Source organism: Aspergillus tanneri (assembly GCF_003426965.1).
Source record: "Aspergillus tanneri strain NIH1004 chromosome Unknown AapTan_1_pilon_pilon_pilon, whole genome shotgun sequence".
In the NCBI taxonomy this organism is placed as follows: Eukaryota; Fungi; Ascomycota; class Eurotiomycetes; order Eurotiales; family Aspergillaceae; genus Aspergillus; species Aspergillus tanneri.
This window is the reverse complement of record NW_022984628.1, coordinates 5,232,830-5,255,936: the sequence shown is the minus strand read 5'-3', so window position 1 is coordinate 5,255,936 and position 23,107 is coordinate 5,232,830. Positions and strand designations below refer to the sequence as shown.

At 45.5% G+C, this 23,107-nt stretch overlaps 5 protein-coding genes across 5 annotated transcripts; 3 read left to right on the top strand and 2 right to left on the bottom strand.

The window, feature by feature from the left end:
- Window positions 1–451: 451 nt before the first annotated feature.
- Window positions 452–1,858, bottom strand: ATNIH1004_003710 (uncharacterized protein; the record flags this gene model as incomplete). The annotated part of the gene is made up of 4 exons (XM_033568385.1): window positions 452–509; window positions 569–1,293; window positions 1,347–1,430; window positions 1,487–1,858. 4 exons carry the CDS (start codon window positions 1,856–1,858, stop codon window positions 452–454), a joined length of 1,239 nt encoding a protein of 412 aa, XP_033430380.1.
- Window positions 1,859–2,416: 558 nt separating this feature from the next.
- ATNIH1004_003709 (uncharacterized protein) lies at window positions 2,417–3,831 on the top strand (the record flags this gene model as incomplete). The annotated part of the gene is made up of 4 exons (XM_033568384.1): window positions 2,417–2,755; window positions 2,814–2,897; window positions 2,950–3,710; window positions 3,765–3,831. 4 exons carry the CDS (start codon window positions 2,417–2,419, stop codon window positions 3,829–3,831), a joined length of 1,251 nt encoding a protein of 416 aa, XP_033430379.1.
- Window positions 3,832–4,265: 434 nt separating this feature from the next.
- On the bottom strand, window positions 4,266–5,540 carry ATNIH1004_003708 (uncharacterized protein; the record flags this gene model as incomplete). Its single annotated transcript, XM_033568383.1, has 3 exons — window positions 4,266–5,000; window positions 5,054–5,137; window positions 5,187–5,540. The coding sequence occupies 3 exons, from the start codon at window positions 5,538–5,540 to the stop codon at window positions 4,266–4,268; spliced, it is 1,173 nt and encodes a 390-aa protein (XP_033430378.1).
- A 753-nt stretch (window positions 5,541–6,293) lies between these two features.
- Window positions 6,294–9,639, top strand: ATNIH1004_003707 (uncharacterized protein; the record flags this gene model as incomplete). The annotated part of the gene is made up of 4 exons (XM_033568382.1): window positions 6,294–6,359; window positions 6,409–8,823; window positions 8,884–9,266; window positions 9,327–9,639. The coding sequence occupies 4 exons, from the start codon at window positions 6,294–6,296 to the stop codon at window positions 9,637–9,639; spliced, it is 3,177 nt and encodes a 1,058-aa protein (XP_033430377.1).
- A 1,146-nt stretch (window positions 9,640–10,785) lies between these two features.
- On the top strand, window positions 10,786–12,484 carry ATNIH1004_003706 (uncharacterized protein; the record flags this gene model as incomplete). Its single annotated transcript, XM_033568381.1, has 5 exons — window positions 10,786–10,953; window positions 11,003–11,039; window positions 11,106–11,541; window positions 11,655–12,066; window positions 12,191–12,484. 5 exons carry the CDS (start codon window positions 10,786–10,788, stop codon window positions 12,482–12,484), a joined length of 1,347 nt encoding a protein of 448 aa, XP_033430376.1.
- Window positions 12,485–23,107: the final 10,623 nt, after the last annotated feature.

Genomic DNA, 23,107 nt, shown 5'->3' with positions numbered 1-23,107 from the left:
TGAACGAAGAATTAATATTCTTAATACAGCCAAGCAAAATAGGGCTGAGCTTAAAAATAGCAAAGAAATGGCCTACTCTTAATGAGCACCGTAAGGCATGTCCATGCTACATTACATACATGTCACACGGCGCAAGTGGATTCCACTAACTTTGAAACAGGCCAAATGGCGGTGGATGGGGTCGGAAAGATAGTCGTAATCATTCAGTAACGCTAATTATAATCACTACCCAGAGATTCTGAAGTGGTGGGGGGAAGTCACCGTTACTGTGTCATTCCTCCAACCACTAGGTGTAGGCAGCCCTGTTCGATCGAATACAGCCACGCGGCCGAGAAATACATTTCTCTATTCCTAGTCAAAATTTTACCACTATATTACTTATCTTAAAGATAACTTACGTGAAATAATTATGTAAACCTCATGTCCTTCCATAACACCTCTACTCATTTCCCTAGGAAATGACGCTTTGGTCTGGGTGCACATAGAACGCAATAGCTAGAATCAAATACCTAATTTCGGTTCGCATAGTTAGCATTCAGTACCTGAGTAAAGGAGACCGGACACATACATTCCCATCAATAAGAAACCCTCATAGTAATTTGATTGTCCCTTCCGCATCAGACAGTTCGTCATCACCACGGCCAGGGAGAAGACTGCAATCTCGAAGGTGTTGAAATGGAGCGACATAGGTCGTCCAATAATCCACCCCCAGATGACCATGAATGGAGTCACAAATAGCGCAATCTGTAAAGTACTACCCACAATCACTCCAATTGCTAAACCCATCTTGCCTTTCATGGCGGCATTCACGGTCGTGCTGAATTCACCTGCATTGCCAACGATCGGGACGATGATAAGACCTATAAAAGCACGGCTTATACCCCATGCTTCTACGATCCCGTCCACGCTGTCGACCAGGCTGTCGGAACAGACAGTCACCCCCAGGGTTGCAAGAATGAGAACCAAAGTGGCCGACCACGGGCCCAACTGCACCTCACTAACCTCATCGTCCCCATCGTCGCCAGTAACGAATAGATCTGCATGGCTCTTGAGTTGGAAGTAGAGGAAAACGAGATAGAACACGAGGAGAATGGTGGCTGCTCCTCGGGAGAGATCCAAGACGCCCGTTTCCACTTCGTCCGATCGGGACACCGTGGTGGAGTACAAAGCGGATGGGATAATCAGAGACGAGGAAGTCACGATCATCAATGAAGACATGATCTGGCTTACGTCCACGCTGAAGGTCACAGTTTCAGTGTTGTATCCACCGAATAAAAAGCAAGATCCGAGGATCTGTATGCAGATTAGTAGTCACCACAGCGTAATTTTAGTAGGAATTCGGGTACCAGGATATTTCCAGACAGCACGCTTCCGATCATGCTGGACTGCACGATATGCAGTTCTCCCTTGTTGACCGCCGTCGCGCCCACCTGGAGATTGTCAGCTCTTTCTCAGGCTGTTGAGTAATTCGCATTGAGTTTCTCACGATCATTTCCAATGCATTCCCAAAAGTGGCATTGATTAATCCGCCCACCGTCTCCCCCACACTTTTTGCCAGCTCTTCCGTTGAGAATGACAGCAATGATGCGAGGGGGAGGATGGCCAAGAAATTCAGGATGAAGACCGCGGAATCATTCCATTTTTGAGCTCCGGCTAAAATCCCCAAGAAGACAGTGGGCAGCAGTAAATTGGTATAGCTACTGAACAGGGTTGTCCTGACTGCAGCCCAAGCTGAATTAAGGTCGACAGCTTGGAGATTCTGCTTCGCAGCTGGGGAAACTGAAGGCCGAGCATCGTCTACTTCATCCGGAAACGGTGCACTTTCGGCCAGCTGAGATGGTGATCTTGTTGAACGCATTGAATGGCGGAGACGAGGTTGATTCTCACCATGGGAAGTCATTTCCATCGTCCCCAGCTTCCAATAGTCTTTAAACGGGAGAGGGGGCTTGTAGTTGGTCTTCCGGTGTTCTCTCAATCACTCTTGCTCACTCTATCACACGCTCGCCACCAAAGCTGTCAGTTCGATGCAATGAGCACCTGCCAAACAAATTGGTTTTTTATTCTCGCACTGATTGGACGCTGCAAATTATATGGCTGCCTAAATACAGACGCAATTCAAGGAGAGTTAGGGTCTCCACTGGGGTCCACAGCCTTGCTGTAGGGCTGATCGAGATCCAATTGTAGTCTTTGAGGCTAGTCAGGGGTTCAGTAGGGCTGGAATAGGCTGAAGTGCAAGGACGAACGGGGCCAATACCGTATATGATGTAATATTACACGGATGGTACCATACGACACCCCGCCTGTCCCACCAGCAAGAAACAATCCTACCTTGAACGATGGCTTTGGTGACTGTCTGAGCCGTGCTTCTTGCACCTTTGCATCTCCATCTATCCGGATGGATAGAGAATCCAGGAGCATGTCAGAAGCACCTGAAACCCATTGTCCAGAAAACGGACCTGTCTCTTTTTTAAACTCCCCCCCACGGCCTCTTAGGCAAAATTCGTGGCATCCCTACCACGCTGTAACCAAAAAGATATGTTACAGCTATCTGCAAGTGCTCTTGATCTTTGTGCCAATCGGCATAGTCACAGGCAGTCTTCAATGGGCCGATGAGGTGGTATTTTTGTCAAACCTCGTGGCCATTATCCCTCTGATTTCATGGACAAACCTCGCTCTCAGTCAGCAGTACGCCAGTTTAGGGCAGGTGGTTGACGAGCTGCTCAAAGCAAGTCTAGGGAATACAATCGAACTAATTGTATGAGGTCACCGATTTCATATCACAGAATAATCTCAATACACTGACATATCTTGAGGTTGGACTGATTGCAGTGAAGCAACAGCAAGTTCGAATGTCCCAGTCGGTTCTGCTCGGCAGCACTCTCTGCTACTTGTTACTGGTAAAGTCCCCGGTCGTGTGTAGCCCTGGCCCTTAACTAATGTTATGCGAAGGTTCTAGGTGGTTGTCTTTTCGTCGCGGGATACGACAAGAAGAAACTCAGGTTTGACCTAACGCTAACGAGCATCCTTTCCTCGCTCCTGATGGTAGTGTCTATTTCGTTGATTATCCCCACTATCATTGCCATGTTCTCCTCCTTCAACTCCGAAGCCAATGACGAAAGCGACATTGTACTCATCTCCCACACGGCGGCAGTTGTCCTATTTACGCTTCTCTTTGTATTTCTCCTTTTTCGACTTCGCACCCATACCTCTCTTTTCGACACGGTGCTTTATCCAGAACCCCCCCGGACCGTTCCCAATCAGGACGCCACTCCACCAGAGCGATATCCTATTTTTGAGCGCTTTCGTCCATCTATTATTCTTCTAGTTGCCAGCTCATGCGTTCTCATCTGCGGCTACTATGTTGTCGGCAGCGTGAATGGATTTTGCCAAGCTTCAGGATTCAGCAAGGCATTCACTAATCTGGTTCTTATACCCGTGATGGGTAACTCCACAAAATATCTTACCATCATAGCGATGTGTCGGACGAATAAAGTAGAGCTGGGTATCAGGGCAGTTATCAGCAGTATTTTGCGGTTGACATTGCTCATTGCGCCGTTCTTGGTTTTCCTAGGATGGACCTTCGATTTACCCATGAGTCTGAATTTTGATCCATTTGAGGCGACTGTGTTTTTTATCAGTATTATGGTGACGAGTGGCATGATGCACAATGGGGAAACGAATTATTTTGAGGGACTTATGCTAATGGGAACGTGAGTGGACAGTTTTTGCCTCTAAAGTATCGAGCTAATTTGAATTTCTTTTAGGTATTTGATTGCTACGCTTTCCTTTTATATGCGTCCAGCGGCGCCGGAAAAAGTTCCATTTCATTGATCTTATCTATACTACTATCGGATGGTACATTAGTGGATGACCCTTGGATTGCAAATGTTACATTGCTGTCTCAATCTCAGACGCAAAGATGTCCTCTTGCCTTGTATTTCTACTGGTAGAACAAACTAAGTAGCCTTGCTGGAATAATAGTTATTAGTATCCCGATTTGAAACTTTATATACAGTATAATGGTTATAGTTAAATCAAACTTATTTTTGCCCTTGCACCAGTGAGGGCTGCATGCAGTGGGCGACTCTTCAATGTCCGTTTCTAAAACAGACCAACCGAAGCCGTTTCGTTTAGTAAACCCCCCTTGATATAGACATAATATTGCACGCCTCAGTATGCATAAAAAGTGCTGACGAGAATAAAATACCTTTAAACAAACAAGGCATCAGTCCATAACTTTTCCTTAATTAAGAGAGAGGATTCACTCACAAAGCTACCAACATCACCCCGTGGATATAGGTATACCTCCCATCCTGAAGCAGATGATTCACAACAATAATAGAAAGAAACAGGATTACCGTGTGAGAAGTCTCAAAATACAGCGTCATAGGCTGATAGATCATCCATCCCAGAATCACCAGGAAGGGAATCACAAAGAGACCAATTTGCAGAGTGCTATTGACGATGACTCCGATTGCGCTGTCGACGTCGCCAACCTGGGCCGCGGCGATCACAGCCGTTCCTTCGGGGCTGTTGCTTGCAATCGGGATAAGGATCACAGCAATGAAGGTTTTGGTTAGCCCGGTGACCTTGGTTGTACCGTGGATGCTTTCAAAAAGAAAACGAGTACAGATAACGGTTACAATAGCGGCGGCGACGAGTTTCAGGGTAGAGGTGATGTAGGTGGAGTGCGGTGTTCCATGACGGGGACTTTCGTTGGAGTCGTCAGGCTTCTGGGACTCGAAGAGGTGTTTGTGGGTTCCTAGATGGAAGTAGAGGTATCCAACGTAGAGGGCAAGCAGGACTATAGATGTGCTGCGGGAGAAGGAGATTATTGTGTCTTCGAGGTTCGCGGAGGGGAATGTCGAGTATAAGGCTGTGGGAAGTATGATTGTGACAGCGGTGATGGTCATCAACGAGGATAGGGACTGGGCCACGGCAGTGTTGAAGTACAGAACATCTTTATTATAAGACGCAGACACGAGGCAGCAGCCGAACACCTAATATGATAGTTAATCGGATTGTGGTGTGAAATCGTAGAAAATCTCCTAACCAGGAGGACATCGGACAGAATACTTCCGATCATAACAGATTGCGCGAATAGTATATCGCCATAGACTAGAGCCAGTACACCGGCCTACCTTGTCAGTAATATATTCCTCAGTCATGCTTCTTGGATGGCTTACAGTCAATTCCACGGCATTGCCAAAGGTCGCATTGATCAATCCCCCCGCCAATTCTCCAAGGTAATCAGCCAGCTCATCCGAGGATGAGGAGATTACTGCGGAAAGCGAAGGGATGGCTAAAAGGTTGAAGAGGAAGATCCACAGATCATTCCAATGCAGTAGCCTTGCTATGCTACCTAGGGGGAGGAATATCCAGGGCAAGTACGAGCAACCAAAACGCAGGGCTGTCATGGTTCCTCGATAGGACAAGCCGAAGCTCTCGCAACGGCGAGGAATGGGCTGACTGCTGCTCTCTCGATCGAGGAGAGGTTCTGTCTCCTCCGGGAAACGGTCTTCTCGGTTGGAGGGCGGCATTATTGATCAGGATATGATATATGGTCGGAATAATAACCTGGCACGGTGGGGGACATGTCGAAGTCATATCAATATCGGCGTACATCGAGAAGGGTAATATTACACAGACCAGACAGTACGGTACGGTCACGTACCCGAACATGGGACGATCCTACGTTATTTTTATTATTCATTTTTCCCCTTGGCACGGAGCAGTCTGTCTTTCTATCCAATCGTCTCAAATGTTAAGCGCAAGGTACTAATTAATAATGTTCTTCCTTAAATAGATATATACAAATAGGGGTTACGTATTTGAATTCCTATTTCCCCAAGTGCGATCCTACTATCGCTGATCCAATATTTCGGAACCGAATTAATATTCCGTCCTAACTTGTTTGATAAATCTCCTAGAGGCTGTAAATCTACAATGACTCCATGAATTATTCTCTGGACAGACGTAGGTTTCAGTTTTTCTTCCTCTAACTATAATATCTAAGCGGTTACTGCCTGTCAGTCAATCTTACCTCCTTTTGCAGTTATAGTAATTCGTATGGGATTAGATTGGCGCCAGGACCCGTCTACGTTTACGGAGTAGCTTTAGAGACATTGTATTTATGGTATTATTGCTGTAATGCATAGGGTTATCCAGTAATTTTGCGCAGCCACGCTGCACTCCTGACTATTGACACTTCACTGCCACTACGAGTCCCCCGCCCCCTTCGATGGCCTACATAGTAGATTCATTCTTTCTCCTATAAGGAGGGGATTGTTCTCATGGAGAAAAATGGCAGCTTCATATCAGACGCTGCCCCGCGCTACCTCAGTCCGGGGATCAAAATGGTAGGCCGGACGATGCAATGCGAGTGTTCCAGGCTAACATTGCCATAAGAATGTCGAGCCGAAGGAACCCGAAGAACTGGTGTCTCAAGATGTACTCACGACTCGTGAATTCGCATTTTCTCCCGACCGGTTAAGCAATCTAATCAGTTCGAGGAGTCTCACGGACTTTTTTAACTGCCAGGGAATTATTGGGCTCGCAAAAGGGCTGCATACCGATGCGAGAGGCGGATTGAGCATGGACGAGACAGTTCCCAAGAGTCTAGATGCCAGAGAATGGGGTATCGCGCTGCAGACAGATCGACAAAACGATGCGTTTGCGATGAGAAAGCAAGTCTTTGGGGATAACCACTTGCCACTGAGAAAACCGCCGACCATTCTGCAATTGTTATGGATGGCATATAACGACCATGTCCTATTCCTCCTTACGGGCGCTGCCATTATATCTCTGGCGTTGGGATTGTATCAGACTTTTGCAACTCGGCACGGCCCCGGAAACCCGCCCGTCGAATGGGTGGAGGGCGTGGCAATCCTCGTGGCGGTTGTGATTATCGTGCTGGTCAGCACTACCAATGACTACCAGAAACAGCGCAAGTTCCAGAAGTTGAACCGAAAGAAACAAGACCGCGATGTGAAGGTGATCCGCTCTGCACGATCTCAGGAGGTCCCCATCTACGACTTGATGGTCGGTGATGTCGTCCTTATCGATCCTGGCGATGTGATTCCAGCGGATGGAATCCTCATCCAGGGCCATCGTGTACAATGCGACGAGTCATCCGCTACGGGAGAGACGGAGCCGCAGGCCAAGCATCCAGGGAATGAGGTGTTTAGCGCTTTTCAAGACGGGCGAGATTGTCAGCATATGGATCCATTCCTTATCTCTGGCACGAAAGTTACGGAAGGCGTGGGAAGCTTCCTTGTTCTGGCGACTGGCCTACGCTCGACTCATGGAAAAATAATCCTCTCCCTGGATGAAGAACCCGACTTCACCCCGTTGCAGTTGAGATTGAACACCCTTGCCAAGTACATTGCGCGATTTGGTGTCATCATTTCGCTCCTGCTGTTTGTGATTTTATTCATCAGATTCCTAGTCGGGCTCCGCAGTAGCAGTCAAACTCCAGCAGAAAAGGGCCAATCGTTTCTGAACATCTTTATCACGGCCCTAACAGTCCTGGTCATTGCGGTTCCAGAGGGCCTCCCTCTCACAGTCACACTTGCTCTGGCTTTTGCAACGACGAGGATGCTGAAAGACAACAACCTAGTTCGTCTGTTACGAGCATGCGAGACGATGGGCAATGCCACAGACATTTGTTCCGACAAGACTGGAACTTTAACCCAAAACAAAATGATCGTTGTCTCGGGTTGTTTCGGGGATAATTCTGAATTCGAGAGACAGCTAGCAGCTCCATATGGGGCTACAACCAATGGAGATGACAAGACGTTGGCTACAGAGTATATCCAGAGTCTCCCCGACGATACCAGAATTATTCTAAAGGAGTCAATTGTAACAAACACAACAGCGGTCGAAAGCGATTCCTCCGGTGAAGCTTCATCGTTCCTTGGTTCGAACACCGAAGCAGCCCTTTTGCAATTTTGTCGGAGCCACCTTGGGATGGGACCTGTAGATGTCGAACGCGCCAATGTGAAGATTGTAGAATTGTTTCCATTTGACGCCTCTCGCCAATGTATGCTCACTGTGGTTCAGCAAGAGGATGGGCGATATCGGGTGTATGTAAAAGGGGCACCGGAGGTACTCTTAAGAAAGTGTACAAGAGTTGTTGAGAGTCCAGCCGGGGGACTAGCCACCATTCCCATAACAGAGACTATTACTCAGTCTCTCCAGCAAGCAATCGCACGGTACGCCACGAAATCATTACGAACAATCGGCCTCTGCTTCCGCGACTTGCATAACTGGCCCCTTACTGAGGATATCAAATTTGAGGATTTCTTTGCAGATCTAACTTTCCTGGCTGTCTTTGGTATCCGGGATCCACTCCGCAATGGCGCTGAGGATGCGGTAAGGGCTTGCCTCAAAGCTGGAGTAGCTGTTCGCATGGTTACAGGAGACAATGCTTTGACCGCAAGAGCAATTGCCACAGAATGCGGGATACTCGTTGATCCAGATGATGTAGTGATGGAAGGCCACGAATTCCGACAACTCAGCCAGTCCCAGCAAACCGACCTCATCCCGCACCTCAAAGTCCTCGCAAGATCTCTGCCCGACGATAAAAGGACATTGGTTGCGCGGCTGCAGGAGGCAGGAAGGGTAGTTGCTGTCACTGGCGATGGAACCAATGATGCTCCAGCCCTGGCAACAGCGGACGTTGGCTTTTCCATGGGAATCTCCGGCACAGAAATTGCGCGAGAGGCATCATCCATTGTCCTAATGGACGATAACTTTTCATCAATTGTGAAAGCAGTTATGTGGGGGAGGGCAGTGGGCGATGCTGTTAAAAGGTTTCTACAGGTAAGAAACGAAGCTACTTCTTGGAGTTTCGACCTCAAAATTAACAGGTTTTCTCCCCAGTTCCAAATTACAATTACCATTACCTCTGTAGGCCTTGCATTTGTTTCTGCCATCGCTAGCTCCGAGGAACGATCGGTCCTCACTGCAGTTCAGCTTATGTGGGTGAACCTCTTTCAAGACACACTGGCGGCTTTGGCTCTCGCAACGGATCCCCCGACAGAGCGTATTTTGAACCGCAAGCCAGAGCCGAAAAACGCTCGTCTGATTCCTGCGCCCCTATGGAAGATGATAGTCGGTCAATCGATTTATCAATTGGCAGTTACTCTTGTCTTGCATTTCGCCGGCTCGGCTATCTTCTCCTACCATACTGAACATGAAAAGCAGCAACTACAGACAGCGGTCTTCAACACCTACGTGTGGCTCCAAATTTTTAATATCTACAAGTACGTATTCCGGTTTTATTGTGTTTATTCCTGGAAGGTCATATCCTCATGATCGAACAGTAACCGACAATTGGAAAAGTCCATAAATATCTTCGAGGGGGTGCTTCACAACTGGCTCTTTATCGCCATCAATGTCCTCATGATCGGCATACAAATCCTCATCATGTTTGTCGGTGGCCGGGCATTTTCAATCGTAACTCTGAGTGGCGCACAATGGGCATATTCCGTGGTTTTAGGGGCTTTGTGTATCCCTCTTGGCTTTTTAATACGTCTTGTTCCGGACAGACTTGTCGAGAGGATACTCAGGGCCACAGGAACGTTATGGGACCTTATTCCTAGTCGGAAAAGACAAGAACCCCCTAGAAATACCTAGGGGATGGCTGTCAGGAGGCGTGGCTACCTAAATATGTGTAGATGGCGGATGGACCTCGGGACAGTTGCCATAATATGCGACAGAGTAAGAATAAGATTGGCAGACAATGGGTACAGATTTCTAGAAGCAAAGAGCTTGAGTTGTATTCGGTAACTAAGATCAAGTGAGGCTTGAGAAACATGTCTCCTTTTATATCTGCCATTCTGTGTCCTGATCTATCTGCTTATCTCCTGATTGCTATTTCCACCGAACCCCTTTCCTGCCCACTATTCCCACGCATACAACTGCGCCGCACGATGTATGAATCGTTTTCAAAATAGTCGATGTCTAATGGTTTTGTGTTAAGCAGTAGTCAATGAGCTTGGTGCACAGCAAAAGCTCCACATGCTAACCTATATTTGTGTCAGAATAGGCCGCTATACTAGTACTACATCCAAATTATAACAGCGCTACTTTTTATGGTATAGAGTTATCTGACAATTTAGAGAAGCAGTCTTCACTCGTCCTCACTTGTCCGCAATCCAAATCAGTCCTACCGCTAGTAGGCGTCCTGAACCGTTAACTGTGGGGCCCGAGCATGGTGCAAGCCTCCAAACATAATGGATTACATAAACGAGAGTTTCGCCTTCAACCGGGGTAGAGTCTTAGTCATAGTTCTTGCTTTTCACTCAAAATTGTGGCCGATTAATCATCCTTACAAGTATGACGAATAGCAGTAGAGCCCAAGCTACATAGCATAGTGGCTTCGGGCACTTGGTTAGACATTACTAGTCGTAACGCTAAAGTAACAGCGGGAGGCTGGACTGCAACAAGCTGGTCTTGACTCCTCACGGCACAAGCTAATTTTCAGGTCAACCGGTGAACCATAGATGCGCGCCTGTTCGCCGCCTTATGATACTGACGGTCCACATCATTCGTCATCGAATGGCCACAGGACCATTACCCTCGAAGATCAAAACTCTAAACAAACCATGTATCAAACGAGCAATTTCATGGGTCGATAATACTAAGCGACGCACCGGCCTATTCTATTCTCATGTATCCTTTTTCTGCCCGTTCAGACCAATGCCTTCTTCATAACAATGTTTGAACAGGTTGGTAGGCTCTGCTGGGGGTTTCTGTAGGCCAATTCAAGATAACACTTCAATGCCGACCGACAATGCTTCCATGTACAAGGATCAAGGGGTGTCTCTGTGGGTTGCGAATAGCATCTTCATTGGACTGGCTACACTCGCTGTCATCGGAAGGTTTATGGCGAGAAGGCTCGGGAAGCTGTCTCTCGCGGCGGATGACTGGACTATTCTTGTTGCACTGGTAAGTGTAAGTCAGTCATAGTTCGGGACTGGGACTGACCGTGATCTAGAGCCTCGACTTGGTGCTATACGCTCTGTTCGTGGCCTGTAAGCGTTCCTCAGAGCAACGAACTTGCTGGCGTCGATCGCTAACGACCTTCCTATGTCATTTAGTTAGGGCACATGGACTTGGGGCACACAGGGCTGTTGTCCCAGAAGCTGATGTCTCTACATTCCTCAAGCTGTTGTATTATTTCCAGATCTTCTATATCCTCGCTCCGCCTATGGTCAAACTCTCACTTCTGTTGCTTTATAAACGCATCTTTATATCATCACGGTTGATTGTGGTAGTATACGTAATGGGTGCACTAATTAGTATATGGACAATCATTATGACCTTCTTGGGAATCTTCAACTGCCGCCCGATTAGTGCGTTTTGGACAGGTCAGGGGAAATGTCTCCCTTTCAAACAATTTGCCATTGGATATGCAATCGTCAACATCACTACAAGTCTGACTGTTTGGCTAATGCCAATTCCCAAATTATGGAAGCTGCAGCTGCCTACAGCACAGAAAGTCGCTCTGATCTTGATCTTTGCCCTAGGTCTCTTGTAAGAGCTCCCACTTTATTCCCCCCGCCTACTACGAAAAAGAAATGAAAGAAGAAGAAAAAAGAAAGAAAGAAAGGCTGTCTGTTTGGTCGAATGTACTTATTTCTCCTTAGTGACTGCGCCGTCTCCCTTATCCGGCTGATCTCTTCCATGCTCGTCCTTGGGAATTGGGACGTCACGTACGACTACGCCCGCGGAGTCATATGGTCTATTGTCGAGGTTTCTATTGGCATTGTCTGCAGCTGTCTCCCAACAATGCGAGTCATTCTCGCGTCTATTTTAAGTGAAAAACTTGCCCGGGTGTTACGATTCTCCGGTTTAAGGTCCAATAGCGATAACTCTCGGAACACCAGACCGACAGAATCCACTGAGCTCCGAGAGCCATGGACGATTCAAGACGGCTCCGGCAACCAACATTATAGCCATGTTACCCGCACCCTGGATCTGGAAGACAACAGGAGTATCTCACAAGGGATTCAAGTATTGGAAGAGGTCACGGTTGAGCTACAACAAATGCAGCCGGCTGTATATCCAAGAGCAACTTAAATAGAATTTTACCTATTTTTTAGAAGTGCCACCTACAACTTCTGAGGGTCAACATGCAATGCAACTGCAGACTCCACAATAATACGCAAAACTGTTAGAATAGTGCCACAGGTTAGAGGAACACATTGAGAACTATGCAAGTGAAAACAGCTCATCTCGCAAGGTGTCAGACAAAGGGTGCAAGGCAGTAGTCCGAAAGAGTGCTGAATTTACCATCTTGCAGGAGGACAGCATAGAGCTGACCAAGGTAATAGCAGCCAAATCTGAGAAGAATAAGCTGAAAAGGCGCATCCTCTCTACAGAGCGGGTCCTCACCCTTATTCAGGTCCATCAGATCATGGAAGAACGGAAGTGCGAGATCAAAACTGCAAGCGGCAATCAGAGAGTGATGAGATAAATGAGAAGGGCACTAAGAGGCAAAATGAAGAGATGGTACTGTCCCTAAAGTTAATAAGAAGCTGAGAATGCAAGTACGGCACAAAGAGTTAAAGAATGTGACCGCAGCTCAGCCAGTTAGTCACGGTATTATTGCATGGAATATCTTCCATCGTTAGTGTCCTGAGTGAACCTACTTGTTCTTAGATAATTGTGACCTTTCTGAACTTCTTTCCGGACCCAAAGTGGCTAAAGTAAAGGACATCCTCTTCGAAGATCCTCGTAGATAGCTACGTACTTGCTTGCTTAGTTAGCTGTGTTTCTCATGATCTGCTAGGTCACTAATCTACCGATGTGCTCAACATCCATCACAGGCTTTCAGGGGCAGAATGCCAATGTCACTCCAAAGTGGACAAAGGAGTAACCTTGACCCAATCATGGTTAACTAATGGCGGGTGCTAATCGCGATCCCTTTTACTGCTGGTCAACGTTCGGAGCAGTAGAGTATGCAGGACATGCTGTCTACTACAGCAGCTCAGATTCTCTGGATTGGCAGATCTTATTCTGATCACTCTTTTAAACAAGTGCATGAGTTTTCCGTTATCTGGACAGACGTTGGCAATGAGTTGGTTCCGACATTTAGGCTATGTTTAAGAACAAGAAAGGACCTTCTTGTTGAGCTGCACGTGAATAGGTGACATATAACTGGTCACCTAGAAGGCACACATCTACTCCTATAGCCAGCTTCTCCCACGGAACTGCATAATTAGCCCTTGGGAGCAGTGTTGGTGTTCCTAGGAGCAACACCAATTTTCTAGAGAGCCCCAAAGCTCCCATGGCCTAGCCTTGTCTTCACAGGAGAGTGGCTACACCCCGCATGAAGAGCAATATCACTGTCATATTTATAGTATCTACCTTCTTGTTCAGCGTTCTTTCAATGGGGAGATTATAGAGAAATCAAAACGAAAAAAAATGAACAAAAAAAAATTTGGATACTAGTTTCTAATATCGTATTCCTGACACATATTGAACTCAGTCTAACTCATGCTCAAGCCGGTCATAAATACCAACTTCTCGGCTCTCTGGCACTAGATATCCTTTCACATTCACTCCTGTCTGCTAGAATTGGATTAAAACTTTGTCTTCTCTTGTTTTCCGAATTGGTGTGAGGATCGGTGCGGGGTCGTTTGTTGTTTGTTCTATTTGCTATGTTTGTTGCGGGGGAGCGGTGAGCGTGGCAGTATAGGCAGGTTACAGGTCGGTTAGGCATTCGGAATAGGTCGGGCGACCCAAAAATGTCACTTGACCTTTAACTAGTGCACAAGTGACCTGTAGCCACATATATAGGGGATATCTTTAACTTGGGTAATGTCAAATAATATGGCCGTTGGTGGACCAGAATCATGTTACTAGATCAGGGTAAAACCCCCGCGGAGCGCACAACAAAATAATCATCAAGAATAACCAAGAGAATAATCAAGAAGAGCCCAACCAGCTCAATTCATTCAAATAAGACCTTTTTAACAATCGTACTCTATTTCCTCTTGGGGACTAGCCGTATATCTAACAGGTAACAGTCTGTTAAATCAGGATCCATTTACTACTAAATTACAAGACATAACATACCCATTCGATGAAGCTCAATTCGTCCAACCTTATCCCACTTTCCTTGCATTTTGAATTTTTCCTTATGTCTAATCTTACCAGGTCACAATTACCTTATGCCCTTCCAGCAATATGGTGAAGGGCTCTGAGCAATTAATTACTCCCCTTATATTCTACCGCATTAATTCGCCTCGTATGGTGGAAGATACGTTATCTATGAGAACAGCCTTTGGTTCGGGCTGTCTACTACAGTGCTGTAGAAGCTGCTTCATAGGTCCTCAAATATACTTGTGTCCGTTGAACCTTGGAAGATAATCCTCCGTAGATACAACTTCAGCTTCGAGCATGGTTATCGTCGTTTCCTTACTCCTTTCGGCACTAAGATTTAGTGTGTGCACAGGCATTAGGTAGCGATCACTAGCACTTACATTGTACTTGTAGAATTGGATATATTAGTATATGACTGATCATACTGGTCGTCTATCAAAGCATTACTTACTCCAGCAGATCCATCTCCCTCACAGCACATGAACCTGTTGATGCGTGTATCATAATCATATCGGAGACGGCAGCCCCAGTTATTGCAACAATTACTACTGCCAATAATGGAAAGCTGACAAGTTTCTCCTCTAGCCTTGCAGGAATTTTGCCCAGTCAGATCTTCCATAGAAATTGCTAGTGTAGCGCTAATAATAAAAGCAAAGATAGTAAGGTACCGCATTTTAGCTGTGGGGCAATTGAATAAGCAGGATAAGAAGATAAACGGCAAAGACTGCCGCATAGTAAATATGTGCGTCTTTAGGCTAGAATAAGCATAAAGAATAGAATAACCAACTCTAAAACGGGAAAATTTATGCTTAAATATAAACACGCAAGTTGCTCTCTTAAACCAGATCTGCTTGAAATACCGAGGAATAAAACTAACATACTTGTTACCAAGAATGCTACTAGAGCATTCCTGAGCATTCTGGGTGACATCCCTACAACCGGTGGCTGAATCCCTGTCATCAGCATTAGTAGTTTAGGCGTTGCAGGAGGCCTTGCAGTGGCTTGCTGGCCTGAGGACAAATATGAGATGATACTCAGGACGTATACATTAGGTTATGATAAACAAAGCTCAATCCATCTATCTTTCCCAATAAACTACATAGGGTTATAGACAAGCCAGTCCAGTATGCAACGTGCAGCAGCGCATCAACATAGTAAATACATGGGCATGACACACGAAGTGATCTGAGCTCGCGCCTATCTTTGGAGGGCTGGGGCATTCTCCGCATGTTCCCCCACCTTCTGGTAGGTAGGGGTGGTAAAAGCGATGAAGTTTCGGTTTACTCTATCCTGGCCTGCAATGGGTAGCTTGTCCGACTTTGGTAACCTTTTTTTTCTAGCCTTATATATAAAAATATTTATGTATTAATTTGGGAGACTAGCTGGTTATTCTAGAAAGGGATACATTAATACTAACAGGTGCTTTTTATATCCGAAGAGGAGATCTACCAAGTGAAAAAGTTGGGAAGTCTCCGGCTCTGCCAAAAGCTTTCCCATCCGCTGACGAATAGTAGATGCCATCTTATCACTATTCCCAAATGTTTGCTGCTCAGTTTGAATTTCTAAGCATTACGGTGCCTCGAGTGAGCATGGCCAACTTTCGACCGGCTGGAGGATTATGGGGTTGCAGGTAAACCATACCTCCACCATCTGATAAATATAAGGGTGTCTAAAATATCTCCTGTTGCTAGGCTCTAAATTTTTACGGTAGCATCTGACGACATTGATGCTAGCCATGAAGGCTCAGGACAAAAGCATAAATAGTACAGTAGGGTTTGTGGTGTGACGCCCTTTGACATGTCTCATAATCTGATAGTATTATCGTGGAAGTCAGATGCCAGCACTCCAGCAGAGGCAATAGCGGCAACCACACATTGCTCGATGAGACATCGACGGCGTAGCTGACATAGTTGCCGGCACGCAAAGCTTCAACCTATTGAAGGGTCGCAGCTTCAGTTGATGAAGAAGGTTCGCATAATGGACGAGCCCTAGTAAAGGCTATTCTGGGCTGAAGGTCAGTCATTCAGCTATATCATCACAATGGAGGACTCCCCCACAACACGATAAGCAATTTCCTTTTCTTTTTTCCTCCAGAGGACATTACTGAGCGTAAATACGCATCAACTTATCCCACGGAAATTTGGAAGATTAATATCTCAGATTTCGCTTACAGAAGAACATATGTCCAACAGATTCTTCAACGTGCGAATTCCCATTCACAATTGTGCTCCTCTAAATGCCGGCGAAGTTACAGCGCTTATTCCTCGTGGCTTATCCCACCGCAGCAAATATCGGACGTGTTCTAAGGGCCAATCAAAGTGAACAGCCTTGGAATAGATAGGAGTAACAGGCATCCTAGATGGGCACCGTCCTCTCGACAGTGGACTTATAGCGGGTCTCACAGATTTCCCTGAACTCTTTTGTACAATCGATTGCTTCATCCATGGATCGGTATCTCGTTCGGCTTCGTTCGGTGTGCTCGCCAATATCTCCTGCCTCTGGACCATGGAGTGCTGTTCAACTGAGCACAGGCACAAGTTCCTATGTGCTTCTCTGGGGAGATTGATGATCCTGCTGCTGCGTATGATTATCCCCCAAACAGGCACCAGGCCACCGGCTTGGTTCGGGTTCCCGTCTCTGGGGAGGAAAGATATGCGTCTTCTCGATGGATCTTATATCTTATTCCAGTTCCTCCAGGCCAAACCCCTTCCCGTACCTGTGTGTCAATATTTTATCGCTGGAGTTTAGAGCAGAAACAGTGGTCCCCTTTGGGACGAGAGCTTCACCTGGTGGAGGTGGCGAGCGTTGGATGGAAGTATGAAAATTTATCACATGTTTAGGAATTTTGGAGCCACCAGGAGCTGAAAAGTAGCGGTCTTGCTATATTATGCTATATGGTGGGCTTCTCTTTCGCCTATGCATATATCCTGTAGACGACAAAGAATAACAGAGGTCTGTGCGATTTGTCCAGATGTCGGTAAGTGTGAAAACCATTTAGCATGACTGAAAGATTGGTTCAATACCTTTAATATGCTCCGTGGAAAAGCAATAACAGCTCTAGTGGCGCTGTGTAGGGTAGCTTGACTTGGGAGATTGAGAAAGACAAAAATCATTTGGGAAGCACTGTGCGTTGGCTTAGAGTAGATAAGGTGAACACCAAAGAGACAGGAATCTTGTAGGAGCCGCCCATAAGACCTTTTCCCATAGTTAGCAGAGGGTTGGATTTCCGTAATAACGCCAAAAATTGAAATTAAATTGACGGTTCAACGTGTTGTTTTCTGGAGTTGATATCTAATGCGGCGCGAGGCCCACCACAAAAGAAAAAAGCAAAATAAAAAGAAAAAGAAAGCTTCAAGAACAGTAGTAGCGGTAATTTTTAGAACGCCTGATATAATCTAGAACGCAAGAGAGGTACAAGAATTAATCCATATGTTGGAGAAATAAAAAATTCTATAATGGGCGGAGAGGATACAGAGCCTTGAGATAAAATGTAACGGACAAACTCCCGAGAGCTCTAGGCCTATCGTACAAAGAGGAGGAAATGTTACTGTTGTGGATGGGCTTTTCTTTTCCTTTGTGATGTAGACTAGTTATTATACATAACTATAAGCTCAGAGCTTAAGATTACCACTAAGTTGCTCGGATAGGTACAATAGGTATGCGAGTTACGGTAGCATTGCCCAGCCGATTTAAAAACTGTGGGACTTACCCTCCACCCAGGTTTGTTGCTGTCCCGTTTCACCGCGTTGAGAGTATATATTTGTGCGAGTCGAGCGTGAGATTAATTCCACACTCAGCTGGATAAAACTGAAATCGCTCTATAGAAAAGTTTAGCTTTTATCTTCCCGAAAACGGCATGACACAGCAGGAGTTAGCCTCCAGTCGCTCTATGTTCTTCACCCCACCTTTGAATATCGTAAGCGCAAACTCTCCATACCCTATAGATGGGACTCTGCCTTACATGTGAGAAACAACCACACAATTAAAAAAAAAAAAAAAAAAAAAAAAAAAAAAAGGGAGGAGGAGGAGGAGGAAGAAGAGGAGTATGAGGAGGCTTGAAATACCTGGCTTTTGATGCGGAAATGGCAAACAAAATAATGGTCACGTCGAAAGGCTCTTCTTTCTTACTCCATTATACTCTACCATACCCCAAGCAAGCCGCTATTAAAGCCCCTACATTCCCTATATATTAAATAGTGCAGTATAAAAGCTGTCCATAATTGTCGTATAATGTTAATAGAGCGAGGGATGTATATATTATAATATAAAATAATATCCTTGAATGGCATACGTATGCACTGTGCAAAGAAGTGCGATTGCAACGGCATCTTCACTCATCGGGTCCAATCTACTCTGGACCTCCATCTGGCCAGGTACCAGGAACTACATACTCAGTACCATTTATTACAGCACCTGGAACTACGGCGTGGTGAGTATCTGGAGAGACAATCGCATCGAACAGCACAGGTCTTGATGATACAGGACCAGAGGGCTTTCTGTATCGGAGTTGCTGGCTACAAGGGAGTAGAAGAAACGAGGGAACTGATCATATTACCCTTCAAGTCGAGATCAAAATAATATTCCTCTTAAATACAATAAGATATAGTTATATGCTCAGCATATTATCTAAAGCTCTGCGTTTAAAACTGAATATTATATCTTCCTAATTCTGTTAACTATGGGCGCCGATCAGTAATGAACTTATGTTCCCTTGCGCGTAACTCACCAAAAAAGGGATTAGTCACGCTGTCAACCTCGAAACGCAAAGTGGGAATAGTAACCTTGACACAGAAGCTCATGAAAGTGGTAACACTTGATAGCTATGTCGGTAGGAACCGATACTTAAAGATTCACATTCTTGTAGAGCTCCCGTCACCCTTGACAAATTACCTATCTACGATTTGGGGTTCGTCTCAAAAGATTAGTTACATTAGTGATGAAAGCCCTATCGCGAGAAAGCAACGGAAAGATCCACGACCATTCGTAATGATGTATACAAAACATTCCTGCTAGCTGAATTCTGTGTTGCCTGACCCGTTACCATCCAATGAAGTCCAAAAGAAGTTCAAGCCGCTCGTCATGACGAGGCTAGTCGCCTACAATTTGGCTCAGACTAGACCTGACGTTCCATGCTCTGATATTCATTCGCTCATAAAGTTATCTCTTAATCATGCACGAGCATTACGAGGTGTCGAATTAATGAATGACTATCGAACACTGCTAATCCACATAATGAAACATACAGGAAAGTCTCCACTGAGGGGATGCTGAGACGTTCGATCATAGTGTTCTCCTAGAAAGCCATGCGGAGGCAGAGTATTTACTGATAAAAAATTACAAACTAGTAGTGCTATTCTTTTATGGGGCCGGGGAAGAAGCTTGAAAGCATCAGCTTAAAAGTAAGTGCGACAGCACTCTTCCTTGGCTGCTGTCATCATCATTAATTGCGCTATTCTCGGCACGAATGCCCGTCGGCATCAAACACATAAAGTTTATCGTGTATCGCAGCTAAACGACGGTGACTAACCATACATCTCTATCGTGCAATCCAAAAGATCACAAAATTGCCGGGCAGCTGCAAGGAAAAGATTTAATGCTCCATGAAGTAGTATCTTAAAGCATACACTTGGTGGGTATGCGAGATTGCCAGTAGCCTACTGTTAAAGACGTGCTAGACCGTTGGTACCACATCAACACATATAGCAATCGTACAACTTGGCATTCACGAAGAACCAGAGAACAATTCTGTTAGCACACAGCATATATATGTAAGAATCCTATCCTAACCCTAGCCAACTCAACAGGAAGTTCACGACTGGGAACCCATCCGTTTCAGTATTTCCTCCAGTTGGTTAATTTGTCTGATTGTTGATGCCTAGAAGCGTGGAATAAGGCTGAATTGTCTATTCGCTCAATAGCGTGGACAGCAGTCACCAATGCAGCACTGGACCTTAGAGTCACAGGAAATGCCCTTTGGGATAAATTCGAACCCTGGAAGACAATAACCGCAATTATTTTTCTTGTGTCCGAAGTTTTTAATCTCATAGCAACCGTCCTTGTGCGCAATTACACCACTAAATAATGCTACACTAGCAATAGAGAAAATAAGAGTACCGAGTTGCTTTGTGCCGGTAGTAATAGTGTTCAAGAATAGGACTTAAAACTAATAATAGCCAACTAAAGGAATATAGGTAGATTTTCAGTGACTTTAAGCCATTCAGGCCCGGGTACATCAAAGGGGATTATATATTTTTGGCCCACCGTAAGGAGTAAAGTTCATGTTGCATCATTCCAGGGGCACGGGAGCTGTGTATCGGAGACAGAGAAAAATAACCTTAAAATAGTAAGAAAGAACGGTTCGATCGCAAATTGCATATGTAATAGGGAGTATACACAGTAACTGGACATGACTAAGGTACGGCTACATGGTCTTTTTCCCCTAGAGGACGTTTTAGTCGAGAAAGGGTAGCATCTTAATCCGCCGTTGTCGATGTTTGGAGGAGTGTAAAGGTATGGGTTTTCAAGATCACGGCTGGAAGTTTTATCCTTGTGTTTAACAGCTTTGGGCGCCACCAGGACTTAACACCGTTATAGAGAGGGAAGGAATATATGCGTCGCGGAGCTAGATGATCCTCGGTGCCATAAACCACCCCAATCCCCTACACAGGAATTTCGAGCATGTATGTGTTCGCTTATAGTGTTCCTCCTGAACAGTAGATAAAATCAATAAAATCCAGCACATTCAACCTACCATAGTCTCGTGCAGAAATATTTCATTCCACGATCACAAGGACTGGTTTGAAACATTGGCCCAAGCTTAGGCTCTAGATCCGAATAGCCCTAGGAAAACAAAAAATAATCTCTGCGTAAAGATATCCGTAGCAAGGATTCCATGGCATTCGCCATTCCTCTTGCTGAGCGGGCATACCACCCCTTGCTTGAGTTGGATGAACGAGACAATGATGGCTACCAATTAAAGTTTTACTTACGTTCCCTTGAATAATTGACCCTAGAAGAGGTTAATAGCAGAAAAACTATTGTCATTCCTAGGTATCAAGCCTTGAAGCGGCATTCATCTGCGACGCAAGGGATGATGTTTTTGCCCTGCCCGTGATGTAAACAATAGGTTCAAAGACTTCTACAAGCTTTTAAGATCTACGTAGTAGAGTCATTAATATCGGCGTACTAGACCCAGGATAATTTTCTGACCTCGACGTACTAGAACAAAGGACGCAAGTGCATATATTCAGGGCTTCGCCAGGGTCAGAATTGTCATATCACTGTCGTGTCCGATTAAAGAAATAGCCTATGCAAAATTCCTTGTTACTACTACGGCCTTGAGCAACTTCCTTGATTATTGGGCACACTGCAGCCACTAGTGGCCCATACGGCCCCGCGTTCGCATGGCAACTCTTTCTGGGACAAAAGAATTCATGAAAGAGCGGTTGCTCGCCATTCCTTTATTACGCACAGTTTTACTGTAACTACTTCGAACAATATGCCGTCAAGCGAAGTAGGATTGAAAAGTTGTGGGGGTCACTCAAATGCGAAGCCACAGCAGCTGCAACGTTCCAACGCTAAGAGAGTCTCACCAGAAACTTCAGCAGCACATTTACTGTCTTGGAATATACAATTTAAGAGAAATATACCTAAAGATGTTCCAGATGTTTGGGAAAATTGCACCGCGACAGTTGGGGCCTATCCGATTCAAGGTATAAAAGAAAAGGAGTACGTCTCCATCATTTCCGACATCATATCCGACATAGCAGAGTGCTGTGCTTGAAACTGACTCTATTCTGGAAGGGATATTCCACATATTGCATCTGCATATGAACAACGAATAATTCAGATGCTGAGTCCAGGTATCCCGGTGGGGGCCACCGCCAAAAGCGTCTATGCTGAAAGATATCCCTGCTCCAACGAAAAGCAAGAAAGGGAGAACTGTTCCAATGTCGAGCGGCGTGTTACCAATACTCCAAATAGAGCACAGTCTGAGCTGTTCTCAGAACAAAATGTCACGCACCTATCTGATGGTAGCCCAAGCTCGTACCATAATACCTGTGATCTCGATCCAGTTGGCGGCGTTGAATGGATACCAAAACGGTTCTACGCTAGTAGAACAGACATTGAGAGACAAAGTTCGCCAGTCTGAAAGTATAGAAACCGCGGGAGACGGATGGCCTTTTGTTGATTACCTCGCCCCGACCGACTAAGAGAATGAAAATCATTGATAATGTGTACACTTGGATGAATGTATAGATAGATGGCTTCATTTAACCCAACCTCTCGCGAACAAGCGATGTGCAGGCTACCACTGTAACTATTCTTGTGTGTCTATTCACAATGACCCACTCTTTACAGGCGAGTTTTGAGACTCGCCTAATGACCTGTGGCGACCATCTGCATTTAGGTCTATTCTTGCAGGCGTCTGCCCATCAGTAGATGAAGCATATATGCTCCTAAGTCTGGCACAGCCTTTTCACAGAAATGATGAAATAGCATTTCACATGGTTTGTCTGGGATAGAAGTTGTGTTCTGTCAGATCCAAGGAGCTATACCCATCGGCGATCTACGCATCCGATATCAATTAGCACTTTTCCAGAAAGCGAAAACAACACTAGCAGTAATATTAAAGGCCTAGCATCCCTCTTGGACAGTACTAATTACCAACATGGCCATCTGATCTCGATTCCCTGGTCAATGCACAGTAGGGCGCTCCTGACGCCGAACTGCACGGATTAAATATCCAGATGCGCAAAGGCAGCCACCAGATATTTATCCACGTTCAAAGTCGATGCTTCGCTGCTCATGGGCCTGTAATTCTTTCAGGATGCGTAGGCCACTTTAAAAATATTTAAATGCATTGTTATACTGTCCCTGCAGCAATTCCTGTATAACAAAAAGTAGACACCAGAATAACCTCTTTAACAGGGAATTGTAAGTTTAAGTTAAAAGGCTGAAAGAGCGTCCTAATTGCTCAAGCACAAACCCA